At 47.1% G+C, this 15,234-nt stretch overlaps 1 protein-coding gene across 3 annotated transcripts in view; it reads left to right on the top strand.

The window, feature by feature from the left end:
- Positions 1-3,009: 3,009 nt before the first annotated feature.
- RNF220 (ring finger protein 220) overlaps positions 3,010-15,234 on the top strand; it is a 225,314-nt gene continuing 213,089 nt past the window's right edge. For all 3 annotated transcript variants that reach the window (XM_075710553.1, XM_075710552.1, XM_075710550.1), the window contains exon 1: positions 3,010-3,634. In XM_075710553.1, the coding sequence (XP_075566668.1) occupies positions 3,010-3,634 (625 nt within the window). The remainder of the gene's footprint in view (positions 3,635-15,234) is intronic.

The following is a 15,234-nucleotide window of genomic DNA, read 5'->3' as shown; positions in this document are numbered from 1 at the left end:
GCCTTGTTATTAGTAACATACACGATTACATAGGTAGTTTGTGTACACCTTAAACAGGGTAGCTCTAAAAACCGATACCTATGCCTATAGGTAGCCATGAAAAAATTAATCATAAAAAAATTAGACTTTCTTTTCAGTCTGTCTGTCTTAAGCTTCGTACTTGGTAGACAGTTTATGTAGCTTCATAGATTGATCTCCACCCCCCCTCCCTCTACTCCTTGTTTAGTTAATTCAACAAAGACTTTTTGCAATCTGTTTGGAGTTTGTCTGATGCTGTGGAAAAGTAGCTGCTGATTTATTTGGTTGCTTTTCGATTTCTGTCTCTAGCCCGTCTTTTCTCCTCCTTTCAGCGGGGATGTCAGCTGTTATTACTTCCTATTGATCCCTTTGCAAAGTGAGAAGTGAACTAAAATTAATGTCAATTCCACTGCTCGGATCAATAGCTGGAGTTATTTTAATCTGGATTTGCGTGAGGTGCTAAATTAAAAAAAATCAGCATAGAGGCAGAAAAGTAGCAGTTCCTCACTCTGCCTGTGCCCGCTGCCTTCCCGGCACCCAAATGTTCCCTCCAGCTGATTACCCTGCAATCCATATTTTTTTAATTAAGAAGGTCAGTTAGCTTTCTTATTTTTGGGTTCTGTATTTAAACCTATGACATTTTGACATTGGGAGTGTATTAACGATAGATTTTCATAATGACTGGTCCGTCGCAGTCTAATCGGTCTGTGTTGCTGGGGGTGGGGAGGTGCTGGGTGAGAAGGGAGCAACAGAGAACGAAAAAGGAAGTGGGAGCTGAAAAAAAATTAAATTTGGCTGGCCGAGATATTGTAATGTGTTGATTTATTCCCAGTGTAATGAAGTTTGCAAACGAATAAACGGCCGTAGTGATTCACAGTATCCTACAGGAGTGTCAAGTGTTGTGGCCAGATTACTAATTTATGAAATACATTTAATGTAATGGGGTGATAGCGCAAGTAAAAATAGAAAAGGAGGCAGAGGTGGTTGCTTTTTTTTCCCCTGGAAATCCGTGTTTTCCCGTGATTACTCAGTTTCACTTCCATGTTAATGATTGTTTATTTCTGAGAACGGTGGCATATTTGCATGCATCTCTTTAGATACCTAATCATGTCTGTGTATATATATATTTACACGGTTGCATAAGCCCCCAGCAACTCCAAATTTGCCAGCGACTGCAGTTTCCTGACCCCCAGTTTTTGACCAGCCTCGCGTGAAGCAGCGGGGCGAGTGTACCCAGGACTGCAGCGCTGACCAGGCTGCCCTTGGCACCCCTCGCTCTCCCTCTCCCCCTCGCTCTCCGTGGCAAGAACTTGATGGGAAAGTTATTTAAAATTTGGAAGAGAGCAAATCCGTTAATGCGAGATACATAATCTGGTAATTTAGCAATGATGTCTGTAAGGAAGGGTGCCAAATGAGGAAGCGGAGAGATGATGTCCACTCATCTTCACAATTAATAACAGTCAGTGGAGCGGCTGGGTACAGGATGGGAGAGAGGAAATGTTATCACTGAACTGCATTAAAGCCACAGACTGGATTTCATACACTTTGTTAACCTAGGCTCCCTCATTCATGGAGTACAAAAGGCACTCCATTAGGGAGACACTCTTTCACTAAGTTTTATTTGAGATGTTTGACCCTCTGGATTTAAGAGGCACAATTTGTAACAGCTTTTTATTATTATATGATTTTTCTGGCCCTTTGAGCTCCAGCGGCTAGTATATTGTTTCAAAGTTATAGTCCTTGTATTTTAAGCTGGGTTGTGGGGCCTGAATGGCAGGCGGCGGAAGCTTAAAAGAAAAGACACGAGATTGATTGGGGGAGAAAATAACAACACAAAAAGCCGGAGCGAACTGGGGGAGATACAGAAAGGAGCATTTTCCCTTCTTTCACCCTGGGAGGGGGTTGTGGCTGGCTGGGTGGCGCAGCCAACCTAGGAGGCTCTGCGAGGCAGAAATTTTGTTAACATTTTCCTCTAAATGTTAATGGCACATCCAGGGCGGTTTACAAATCTACTTAAGAGTGAGTGCATTAGGAACTAAAATTACTGATCCATTCTCTCTTGTCCCCGACCCGAACGGCAGCCGCTTGCAGAGATCAGATGGCAGAAGCACCCATTATGTTTTTAAATATTGTCAGAGACGCCAGGCATTTTACTGGGGAAGTCTCCTCTGCTTTGGCTAACAGGGACCGTGTGTGCGCGCGTGGGTGTTTGTGTATTACACACACGCACCCATACACAGTCACGTTCCTACATTCCAACGGCGTGTATATATATATATATGATGGTATCAAGTACCGTGTGTGCAAGTACTTAGCTACAGATACATACTGTGAGAGTGAGGGAAAATATACGTCTGTTCTGTATGTCTTTGGCATTGTGTACGGTTTAACTATATATGCTGGGTTATTTGGGTAACTGTGCAAGAGATTTTTATTTTGGTGTGTCCCCCCCCGCCGCCCCCAAGCAAATTAGTGGTATGTGTATGTGTGGGCATTCTCAAGTTTATTGCAATTATACGTACATGCCTCTTTGGCCATATAAAATTCCAATTATAATTTGGAGTTACTATCTTAATTTTAGACTGAACCTTGTTTATTAGTGGGTTGTTAAATCTGCGTCTCACTACGTTTGGTTTGCCTTTCATTCATCTGCACTGGATGATACCCTTTAACCTGGAGGGCCAGAGCTGATTCCACTAGTGTGTGAAGTTGTCTATTGATTTTCTTGAATGAGAACAGTGGCGCGTTGCCGGCCGGTGGGTTGTAACACATGTGGCCACCCTGCTGCTGGAGCGTCCCAGGGAGATGAGCACAGAAACCTAACCGGTTGTGTTTTCTTTTCTTTTCTTTTCTTTTCTTTTCTGTTTCCTTGCAGTGTTTGGAGGGTGATGATGCTCCAGTAATTTTCCCCACTCCATTCCCAGGCATCGCTTTGCTTTCCTTCCAGGGAAGATCGTTCTGCTTGTGAACCTGCTGAGGAAAGAGACTCCGATGGACTTACACCGGGCAGCGTTCAAGATGGAGAACTCGCCCTACCTCCCCAACCCGCTGGCCTCCCCAGCACTCATGGTTCTCGCCTCCACCGCCGAAGCCAGCCGTGATGCTTCCATTCCCTGCCAGCAGCCGAGGCCTTTTGGGGTCCCCGTGTCAGCAGATAAGGACGTGCATATTCCCTTTACCAATGGCTCATATACTTTTGCCTCCATGTATCACCGGCAAGGCGGGGTGCCGGGAGCGTTTGCGAACCGTGACTTTCCTCCATCCTTGCTTCACCTCCACCCCCAGTTTGCACCCCCCAACCTGGACTGCACCCCGATCAGTATGTTGAACCACAGCGGCGTTGGGGCCTTCCGCCCCTTTGCATCTACTGAAGACCGGGAGAGCTACCAGTCAGCCTTTACGCCGGCCAAGCGCCTGAAAAACTGCCATGACACTGACTCACCCCATCTGCGCTTCTCGGACGCTGATGGGAAGGAGTACGAGTTTGGCACGCAGCTCCCCTCCAGCTCCCCCGGCTCCCTCAAAGTTGATGAGACGGGGAAGAAGATCTTTGCTGTTTCTGGCCTCATTTCTGACCGGGAGACCTCATCCAGTCCTGAAGACCGAAGTGACAGATGTAAGTACCTCCGTTGACTTGTTGGTCCTTCTTTAGTTGCGCCTCGTTGAGATACTCAACAGGTGATTGTCCCGTAGTGCTGTGGGTCTTGCTGACAGCAGAGGAAAACCCGCCTTTCCCGCCTGCCAAGCTCAGCCACGCAGTATTGCCTTGTCTCTTCTAAATGGACATTGACAGATTGTGAGGTGAGGTGCTCTTGAAGGAAACTTGTCTTCCAGCGGACAGCTGGAGAGACAATGTTGACCATGCAGAAAGCTGTCTGTGCCCCAGTGCGAGGCTATAGGTGCTGGTACCTGTATGTGTGTAAACAGGGATTATATGTGTGTAAACAGGGATTCAGCTGGAGTGTGTAGCCAGAAACTTTCCCAGAGCTTGCAGCAAACTACCCCCTCCTTCTTCAGGTATTTCTTTCCGACCTGTTTTCACGCACACCATTCTTAGAGCAAATGCATCACCTTCAGGACTTGTGCCTCAGGTTAGGACGAAAGTGCCTTTTCCTCTGGTTAACTTAAGAGTATTTCTGGCCACCGAGCTCCCTCTTCTAGACATAAACCCAAATGCGTTCTTACGATTCAATAAGCTGTTTCCCGACACACGCCGTGTGCTTTCTCTGAGTGTTTCCCCCTTTGGTGCCTGTTGAAAGGTGGCGTGCCGTTTTGCAGCTCGGTGGTAGGACTGAAGGAAACCAGCCCACATGTTCATGACTGTCACTCGCTGCTTCCCCGTCACCTTGTCCCTTGCGGTGTTGCCTACACAGAGAGGCAGAGCTGTCCTCCGGGAAGGGCAGGCTTCCAGGTTTGCTGAGCTGGGAGGTGACCCACGATGGGGAGTGGTCTGGGGGCAGCATCGTGGTACCCCGAAGAAGAGCACTAACTTATGATTAGAGTTTTTCTGTAAACCCAGACGTGTAGACCAAGGAGCGAGTGGTTTGCTTTTCACGTCGGCTCCTTTGTTCTGTTGAATTTTCTTCCTAGAAAAGAGTTTTATTGTCGTCGTTGTTATTATTTTTACTATATTTCTTGCAAGGAAAACCTGCTGCCCCGCTCCTTCCTCTCCCTTTCAGATGTGATTTTTTTCTTCTCCCCTTTATGATGCCGAGGAGAGTAATAGAGACATTGTGGCTCGCTCTCCCCTGTCGGCGCTGCTTCCTCAGGCTGTCTCCTTGAATTAGGCACTGTGCTAACTTACCGGCGCTAAAAGGCATCTGCCTAAACCCAGCATACCTTTTCAATAGAAGTCATCATAAAATCAACCTGCCTTGTAAATCCATCGCTCTTTGGTTTTGAAATATGCTGCAAGTGTGTCTTTTATGTCGGCGTTTGCGAGGGCAGGACGATTCCCACCGAAGGCAGAAGCCGTGTATTCCTTGCGCTACGAATGCGATCTCTTATCTGTCTCCCCCCTCTCCTTGTGATCCACCCCCGACCGTGCTACTTTTTGTGCCGTAAGCTCCTTTCATTGTTCAGCATCTCCTATCCCTCCTTTTGGGTCCGTAGGGGAAGTGGCTGTAGGTGGGAGCGCGTATGGATGTGTATGTGTGTAAGCCGGTAATATAATTATCCCGGAGGGGGAGGCAGGTGAGATGGCAAGGCTTAGAGACATCTTTGTCGATGCTCTTTCCCTTATCGGTATAACCTGGCTGTGGAAATGAAGCTTGCTCGAAAGAATGCTCTGGGAGATAGTGGCGGAGGAGCGGGTCCGCTAGCTAAATGAATTTAGAGCGCATCAGCTGCTATGGATCTTGCTAACAAAATCCTGTCAGATACCCCATTTAAAGAAGTAAATCTGTTAAATGAATTAGACCACATGGAGCGCAGCTGCGGACAGACGGACACGTCCACATCCACCACCGTGCCTTGCCTTTGCCAATGGCGTGTGCCCAACGGGGGTCCTCTCCTTCCTGGGAGCAGTCGGGGCTTTGCACAGGCGCGTGCGAGAGGCAGGCATGGTGACACCCGGCTCTCCCACCGCCAGTGCTGCGGCAAGGGACTTGCCGGGGAAAGGAAGCAGAATAAAAGCTTTGCAGGCAGCTTTGAAAACTTGGGCAGAAGTGGACGCTGTTTTGTTTTGTTGTTTTTCTTACCCATATTGTTAAATTTCTTTAAGATGCTTTGCTGCATGGTAGAGCTGAGCAAATGCAACATCCCTGATACTTCATCGACATTAAAATTCTTCCGTAACTACCAGGACAGTGTACACTAAGTATGTCTGTTGGCTCTGTATCATATTCCCATCACATATAGATACCGCACCATGGAAACTTCGCTCCATTAACACGGCGAGTTTATTTGGTGTGTGCATACACACGTGTGGGTGTGTTTGCTGGAGGCCGAGAGCACGAGCGGTGGAGCTTTTTAGAGGATCCTAATGATCTTTGATGTTGACCATCAGAAAAGAAAAACTTCCGCAGTGAGGAATTTGAGATATCACAGTTTGTAGATATAGTTGTGATCCTGTTTTGCATTGACATTTGCATACGTATTTTTGGAGTTTCTATATAAATGCATACTTTGGGGGGGTGGTTGTCTCTGAGAAGTTTTGTGGATTCCTTGCGTAATTGTTACACGTAACCCTTTGTAAAAACTGCCTGCTTGTGCTCCTGGTGGAGAATCTGTTGCAGGTAGGTGGCTGCAGATTCTAGGCAAAAATGTAATAAGGCTTTTCTACAACAGCAAGCAAAAATTGTAAAATTTTCTTAGATCAGCAATGCCTTTATATGTCTAACGGGTGCTTTTCAGATTTGCGGAGCTCAATCCTTTGGTTGTATTTTTCAGATTCCTGAAAGGGTTTGTGTTATATGGAAGGTGAATTACTGTGATTGCACTACATATTCTTCTGTACCACTGCGCAAGAACCTTTTTTGAATAGCTCATTAAAATGTTTGTTTTACCCCATAGCTTAAATGGTGATTTTCTAAGAAACTTGTTTTGTTTTGGGTTTTTTTTAATAAGAATTAAATGTACTGAGTTTTAATTTTCCTGAAAAATAGATTTATGCTTGAAATACTTTGCAGCAAAATGATAATCTGCAGTCAGGCATTTTCATCTCAAGGAGTATTTGGAAGTCGCTCTATTTAGTCCTCTGCATCATGGGAGCAAAGCCTCATCATCTTTTCACCAGTGGAGGAAATTCACGGAATTCAGTAAAATTGTTTGGGATATGTGCTGGTGTAACCCAGATTAGCACCTGGCCCTGTAAGATATGCGTTTGTGCAGTAGAGATTGCTCGGTCTTTTGGGTGAACCTCTCCTTACTTTCAAAGCAGGGTGTTGCTTGCCAGTGGTATCCATACCCGTGCATCCCGGGAAGGGACAGCATCTCCTTTGGGGTGCATCTGGGTGGGATTATGCTCCTTCTTACTCAGCAAATTGGTCTGAGATGTCTGCATTTGGCCAAGTTGTCTCTTGCTGTAAAATGCAGGTACTCAGGAGATCTGGAGCAATGGAGCGTACAGGAAGCACGTAGAAAAGCGGAGCCTTTCCAGGGAGAAGCAGACGTAATGTGTGCTGGATGGGCCCGTTCTCTTAGGTGCTTACTGAGAAAAATAATGCCATTTGTTAGAGTTTAGGGGCTTCTTGTAAAGCATGTGTTAAAGACACTGGGAGACATATTTTATGGGTTTCCTTTAATAAGCGTACAATAGTTGAGATTCCTAGAAGGAGTGGAAATAAATGGCATGTTCCTTTCTGCACAAGACATCCGTAGTCCTGTTTTAAAATCGGGGGGGGGGAAGATCCCTGGTTTTATTCTTTGCTTCTAGTAGAATCTGTCCCAATGGCCTTCTGTACCCAGTCACCATGGCATCGCTTTCCCACAAAGTGACAGGCAGACGTCGATGCCGAAGCTGGGATGTCTTGGCAAAGAGCTGGACCTTGTCAGAGCGGACACCTCTGCCGTCCCTGCAAGGCTGCCTGCACCCCCAGCCTCCCTGGGCCACAGAAGATGGTTTCCTGTTGCTGCTTGGTCTTCATCGTGTGTTGTCTGTGACTTCTTGTGGAGCACAGCCTGATGTGTCAAGGTGACCTTCTACATCCCGGCCGCTGGCTCTTCTAGCCTCAGTTTCCCTGCTACCGCTGGTGGCTCTCGCCCAGCTCCTGGTGTGCGCTGGGGATGGGCGACTGAGTTGGCGAGCACGCTGCAATCCTCGCTCATCTCTTGGGGCTGGTGGGTAAAGTGGGGTGGGTTTATGAACAGTATTTTGATTATTACTTTTTATAATCATATTTAACCCTGGTTATCTGGACACAGTCAGTTTGTCTTGCAACCAGTTTCTCCCCTGCAAGAGAGTTTGTGCGCCGCATTCATGAGCTCTTTGTTCCACTTTAGGGTTTTAAAGAACTTCTCTAGCGTGGAGTTAGTTTTCCTTTCAAAACAACTGGTTCATTATTGATCAAATGTAAATTGCACTTCAGGTGATGAACATCAGGGCTATGATGACCACAGCTTGAATTCCTGAATAACATAGTGCTTTGAAAATAAGACCGAGGACTGTCTCTACAGTCACCCCATCAGACATGTGCGTGTTGGGCTTTGTGTTTACAGGCTGGGACCTGTATGGAGTAGAGATGTATGTGTGTACATATGTACATGTGCTGGGGGGGAAGAAGGTTTTTCTTCATGCATTTTGTGGCAGAACAATGGGTTGGAGGGGGAATGCACACGTGCACACATCCACACGCGCACACATCCATTGCTCACTCTCACAACTCTTCCTGCTGGGATGCACCACTTATGAGGCCGGTAAAATTTGGGGTCTAACGTGAAGTGACACTTTGTTGCTAATAATAATCAGCCGTGACCATGGGAAATTGCAAGCTTAACGTTGCTTATGAAATGATGAAATAAATCAAGTGGAACGTTTGCTTTCTGTCGTGCAGTGCCCTGCGTGATGTAGGAGGAGTGAAGGAGCAACAGCGGATTTTCTGAAGGGGTGGGCAGGCAGATGGGCAGTAGCAGAGATGAGGGCCACGCATCCGACCCTGTCTCACCACCCAAAACGCGCCATCCTCGTGGAGCTGGGTGCGCTGTGCGGAAGGAGGCCTTGGAGTATGCAGCAGTCGCCTCCTTTTTCTGCTTTTCTGGCAACAACCTTCCCGCTCCCTCTGCAAACTGTTGCCGAGACTCCTTTCCATGCTGTTTGGCTTAATTGTCTTGTCGGGATAAAGAAATGTTTGAACAGTTAAAGTGGGGAAGGGCTGGATGGGAGCAGCCCCTGCCGGCTGCGGGGCCATCTGGCCTGCCTTGGATCTGCTGGTCTCCAGTTTATATTTCTCTTTCTGTTATTTGGGGCTATCTGGCGCACTCGGAATACCAAATCACCATGGTGAGAGGAGGGACGGGGCTGCCTCCCCCGCCACCCCCTCCAGCCTCCCCTTCCCATCAATTGTCATGCAGAGCCCGGCCGGGCGGCTGTTCTGCTCGCAGCCCTCATTTGCTGTCCTCGCCCGGCTCTCGGCAGAAGGATGGCTTTTAATTGATCGTTTGAGGGGGAGGGCTGGGGCTGTTTTCTCCTCCAAAATGTTTCCCCGCGCAGCCGCTGCCATCCAGCCAGCTTTCATGTCGTCTCAGCCATGCCAGCGATGCCTCGTGCCTTTTCTCTTCCTTTTTGGACTCCCCGAGAGTTGGTGTCGGGGCTCGTAACCAGCATCCTCCGAGTGCTGAGCAACACTAAATGTCATATTTATCCATCTCCTGCTGGAGAGATGGGCACGGGCGCAGTAAATATTTATCACTTTTGCCCCGTGTGTCTGAATGCTGGCGTGAGTGCATTTATTGTACAATTGCCGGGCAAACTCCCCATCTCCCTCGGTATTTCCCATCAAAACCATGGCCCCCAAACAACTGCCCAAACCCTGCTTTTCGAGAAGGATTTAATCACATTAAATCTTCAGTCCCATCGATCAGACTCAACTGCTGTCACAAAACTACGGCAGGAGAAGTGAAGGCAGACTTGGTGGCTGCCGTGCTGGGTTGGGGACTGGGAATCCCGACCTTGGGCACGGCTCAGAGTCGCAGTTTCCCAATCCCTAACGGGGATATAGCAATACCTCCCTCATGGCGGCGTGTGCCGCTTTGATATCTTCTGACAGAAGACACCAGGCAAGGGCAAAGTATTAGTATTATTAATATAGTACAGTTAGTAGAATATTATGAACTATTATAAATCATTACCACTAAACTACAGTTATTAAAGGAAATGGCCAAAGTGCACTTTGCGAGCCAGGATCTCTGACAGTTAAAACATTGTTTTATTATTTTACCTGCTAACTTGCAAAATTCAAGAGTTAGCAACAGTTTCCTGGTTGATCAGTGGCAATTGCGTAGGGAATTGGGAGAAGTGGGGGGAATGGGTGTGCATTTCAGGAGGGAGAGAATAAGCATTAGTGCCTCTGTGATTTTTTTTTTTTCTCTGATAATTTGAAGGTCTTGAAGGAAAGGGACATACTCAGGCATGGGCCTAATCCTGCTCTGTAGGAGTGAAAATGTTCAAGGCAATGAGGTCTTGGAGTTTCTGGAATTTCCCTATGGAAAAAATAAAAGTGAAGGTGTTTGTCTGTGAATTGTTGCTTGTTGTTATTTGTTTGATATCATTTAGACAAGTCCCATTAAATGCTAGCAGCAGATTCATTTTTCCCTCTTTGTTTGCCTTCCAAGGAGTAGAAAACAGACATAATTATATTTTACATGAGACTGTAAGATTTCCTCTCATCTTTTTTTCTGGCTAATATCTGCAGCTGTAAAATAAATTCCATTTGTGCATACATGGTGTTAGACTGAGGTAAATAACTGTCATCTAAAATCTGCCTAACCTTAATCTGCATCAGGAGCACTATAGAGAACTGTACCCATTTGTATAATATTAAGCTTTATTTTTATTATGGATTTCTAATGCAAATTCATAGTGGGGGCAAAGTTGTTTTCTTTTAATACCATATTCCAAGAAAAGCAGCCATTGAAAGCAAATTGTGACAATTTTTATCCCGGGGTTCATGTCACTGATGGTCTTTGATCACGTCAGTTTGCTTGATGGCCCATGAATTTTTCACCTCTCTTCTTCAAGATGGAATAGCGGATTTGGGGACTTCTGAGGACATTTTTCAGCTATGCAAAGCAATTGAAATTCTTCGTGAATAAGGGATTTCTGTTTCGGAAATTTAATGTGGGAGCGGATTCCTATACAGCGTCCTCTGAAAAAGGGCAACGTGTATTCTTTTGTAGATCTGCACATGTAATCTGTATATGTGTCTTTCTCCCCTTTCATGCAACCTCGCTGTTTGCCTGCTTGGCTCTGCTGGCCTGAGCGATCCCTGTATATATAAACTTGCAGGTTACAGATATTTGGGGCAAATTCATTGCCCTGAATTCAGTTTTCTTTACATCTTTGCGCTGAAGCATTTTCCTGTTGCTGCTAGGGTATTTGTTGGCCAAATTGGCAGTCCTTCTCTAGGACCTAGCCTACAAGTCAGTGAAGGCTCTGGCTGAAGAAGGACTGTGGATTTTGTTACGATGTGTGTCCTCTTCTTTGTCTTGTCTTTTTAAAACATGGATGGTGGTTCTGATAAGCCTGGCATTCTTCTTTAGCCATCACTTTCTCCTCTCCTTGAGGTGTCTTGAATTGCAGGAGTACCCAGAGCAACAGAAGAGGGAGGAAAAGCAATGTTGGGAAGGAGCAGGGCAAAGAGAGATTTATTGTCTTAAACACGGATAACATGGGGAGGGAGTCCTGGTGACAGTGAAGCTGCTCTTTGAGTTCAGGTGCGGGACACCTCCATAGTATTTTTCCTCACTTGGGACATTGTTTCTAATCAGTATTGTTTTAAAACCTTCCTTTTTGGTAACTTGAGGCTGAGATCTGCTTTCTCACCAAATTGCAGAGCAAGAATGTGTTTTGTATTTGCGAACACTGGGGCTGTTCTGCAGTGGGAAAAGGAAGGCACTAAGTGTCTCTGGATACCCCTAAAGGGAAGAGCTGGAAACTGTGTCCTTGCTTTCTCCCGGCAGCACCGATTCTTAGTAACTGGCTCTCGGCAGAGCACCAACGTTTTTAATTTGGAAAGGCAGAAGCGCTTTTACGCGTGAGGTTTTTGCTGGTACAATCCTGCAGCTTTGCCCGTGCTTTGCAAATTTGCAATGCTGCAGCCCCGAGCAGGGTGAGGGCAGCAGGATGCGTCCAGCTGCAGATGCTGGGCTTGCTGGCACGGCTGGTTTCCCAAGTGGGGGCTTGTTCCTTGGAAGGAAGGTGGAGCACTTTGCGGCTCTTGTATGAAAACTAAAGCAGAAAGCGCTGGGGCGTCAGTCAGCAGGCGAGCAGCTTGCCGCTGGGGTAAAGGCTCACCAAATGCAATAGGTTTTGTAAAAAGAGCAAAAAGTGAAACTCTGGGAACTGTCCTGATGGACCCATTTCTTTCTCTTGGGATTTTTGGTGCTTTGTTTCAAATTAAGATATTTTTAATTAAAAATGACTGAACCTTTTAATCTGATTTTGGTATTGTTTCCCTGCACTTGAAGAAACAATTGGCAAAGCCGTTTAGTGTGTGAAATTGCCTGTCTTGTAACCTCCCCCACTATAAGGAAGCATAAGATAATAATCCTTCATCACAGAGAGCCTCCTTTGGCACTTGTGCCAGGATGGGAAAAGACCTGGTACCAGATTACAGCTCTGCCTTCTCCTCCAACCTTGCTTCCAATATGGAAGATTTCTTTAGCAGTTTTCTGTCCCAGTCCTTTTTCAGGGGGAACTCCACAAAATACTCTACTGGGAGCCCCTGTGCTGTGCCGGAGGCGATGCAAGGGTGTTGGTGAGCGAGCAGGGAGGAGGGCTCACGGGGGTGACTGGCATCCTGGGTGCTGCACCTCCGGCTGGGTGAGTGAAAGCCTTATCAGGGTGGCCTGGCCGTGCCGTAATAGAGCCACCCTGCACTCAGGCCAACCTTTGATCCCTGCAGGCTAGAGGGAACCTTGTCTCCTCATTGCTGTTTGCAGCGCAGAGGATCCTGTGAGGTCCTGATGGCTGTGGATGGGTGGAAAGTGCCATCTTGGGTACTGGCTATCAGGGCAGGTCAGAGGGATGCAGGCAAAATGCTGCAGCACCATTTGAGGGGGCTGCAGGAGCCCACTTCCTTCCCTTCTTTAGTCTCCTCCTTGCAAACCAGTTTCACTTCCCATTACCAGCTCTGTAGGTTGGAGGTGAGCCTCCAGCCAAGTCCTTAGCCAGGGTGACAGCTTTTCCCTCCTGAGATCTTGTCTTCATCCTCCCCAGGGAGGCAGTTTGACCACTGGCCTTTATTTTACTGGGGAGATGAAAGAGCAATCAGTGACCTGGGTAACCCTGCATGGAGCACGAGCAGAGGAACTTAATGGTCACAATCAAAAAGTTGCCAGCCTGAGTGGATTCATACATCAGGAGGTGCCCCTTAGTCAGGAGAAGGGGAGAACAAGCAGCTAAAGTCTTATGACCCTGCTTCTTCACCTTCGGTTTTGCACTTTGCTCAGTGCACAGCCCTGTACAGGACTGCTGGTGTTGCTCCTGTGGTGTCTGCTCCTGGGGCTGGTTGCCACCGTCTGTGCTGCTCCCTCCTTTCTGCATATTTGAGTTCATGCACAAAAGTGTTGCTCTCCAAGAGTTGTTCAGGTTACAGAAGAGGCATGGTGATCAGCAGCCTGTCTTTGCTCAAGATTTGGGGCTATTGTGTTCAGGGAAGCTGTGTTGAAGGTGCCTGGAGATTCAGTAGTGGGGGAAGCAGGGAGCCTGCAGACCAGACATTTAATGTCAGCAAGAGGTCTTTGAGAGAGTGTGAAGTAAAAAAGTGCTACAAGTTGTTTCTGCCTTAATTTGGCCAATGTGTTGTGTCCAGTCCCATGTTGGGTCCAGGACTGAAAGAAGTATGATGATATTTGGATCAGGACTGGGATATACTGGAAAAAGGAAGCCGTGAAAGTTTGCAGATCGGTCTTCATTAGCCAGAAGTAATGTTCCCACCATCTCATTATTTTCCCCTCTTAAAATGAAAACAACACGTTAACTCTGGAAACAGGGGAGGATTGTGTTAGAGTAAGACAGAGCTGGGCAGAGAGAACTTGAATTGGCCTCACTTGCATGTAACTCGGATGCTGTGGGTGTTATAGCCTGGGGAAGCTCTGCATGGTGTGGTCTGGATCAGGCCTCAGGTTTTACGGCACATCTCAGGGAAGAAGGGGCCTTAAACTAAAAAAATACTTCAGCTTTGGTCATCTCTTCAGGAACACTGTGAGGACCCTGCTCTGCCCTCGAGCACGTGCATCGCCCACGCCGGGGAGCGGGCACACCCTGGCGAAGGCTGGGGAAGGTTACGGTGTCAATGAGAAACATCTGGATCTGTGTTCTCCCAGATGTTGCCAGTCGTGTCTGGGTTGTTAGCTACACCTGGGCAAAGAAGAAAAGGAAATCCCCGGCGGTGTGATGGATTTTGCAGACCCTGGGAGGAGAAGGCAGTTAGACACCACTTGCTGATAATCCCTCTGCTATGTACTCAGGTGGCTCACTGACGTTCGGGTGATGCAGGACCCACATTTTTTGCAGCTAAGGAAATGTGTCTTCAACTTGTCACATACCGATTATTTTACTTTTGTTGCACTTTTCTAGCTTGACTGGTGTGGGGGTATTGAAGATGAAGGGCACATTTATTGGCAGAGCTGAGCGTGCCTTCTCCTCGCAGCCACGCAGAGCAGGAAGAGGGAAGGGCTGCCTGGGCAAAGCCCTGAGCGTGGGTTGTGCTTGTGCTGTGGACTCTATTGACCTCAGACAAGCAGAGTCATTTCTCATCGCCCGTCTTTAAAGCAGGGGTTACGATATTCTCGTAGCACAGCCATATGCTGAGGGTGGTTGCGTTCACGTTTCAGAGGTGCTCGGGTCCTAGGGCAGTGGTTATAACCCTGGTACCTGGATGGTTACACCAGGATTGAAAAGGCTGCGTGGGGGGAGGGATGGAGGCTTGTTTAATAAACATTATTGTTGAGATTTATTCTGAAGAAACAGTTGCCAGATTTTTTTTTTTTTTGGTGAAACTTGGATGAACAGCTGAAAACAGTGGCTAGGAACTGTAGAGAAAGAAACGGGGGGGGGAAAATTCGGAGTGAGGTAGATAAAAGTGAGAGATAAAAGAAATAATGCAGGGAAGGATGAGTAATCGACATTCTTGGAGTCGAAGCACAGGCTCTGGCTTCCTTCCTGAGCAGTAAAATAAAATTAAAAAAAAAAAGTCTTTAGAACAACAAAACTCTGGACGCGCTGGTTTCCTTCCTGACAGGCCCAGCCTCGTGGTGTTTCGATGAGTCCTCATTGGCAACCAGGGCTGATCTAAAGGCCAAAGGCAGAAAGATTGGGGGGAAGGGATTTAACTCTTTGAGCTCTGCTGGAAAACGAGAAATCTTCTGCTTTGTGTGCATTCCCTTTGCCGTTGCTGGGGCACGAATAGTGTTCATTGTGGTTCAGAGGTCTGAGAGGTGATCAGTACATCCATCCAGGTGCTTGGTCACAGTCAGATGTTATAAACCAAAACTGAATATTTTTAATCCTTGTGGATAAAATTCCTTGGACTGTGCATGGTATGGCATGAAACAACA

The sequence above is a fragment of the Pelecanus crispus genome, chromosome 5 (assembly GCF_030463565.1).
Source record: "Pelecanus crispus isolate bPelCri1 chromosome 5, bPelCri1.pri, whole genome shotgun sequence".
NCBI lineage: Eukaryota > Metazoa > Chordata > Aves > Pelecaniformes > Pelecanidae > Pelecanus > Pelecanus crispus.
Note: the sequence above shows the minus strand (reverse complement) of the source record. Positions and strands in the feature narration are given on the sequence as shown.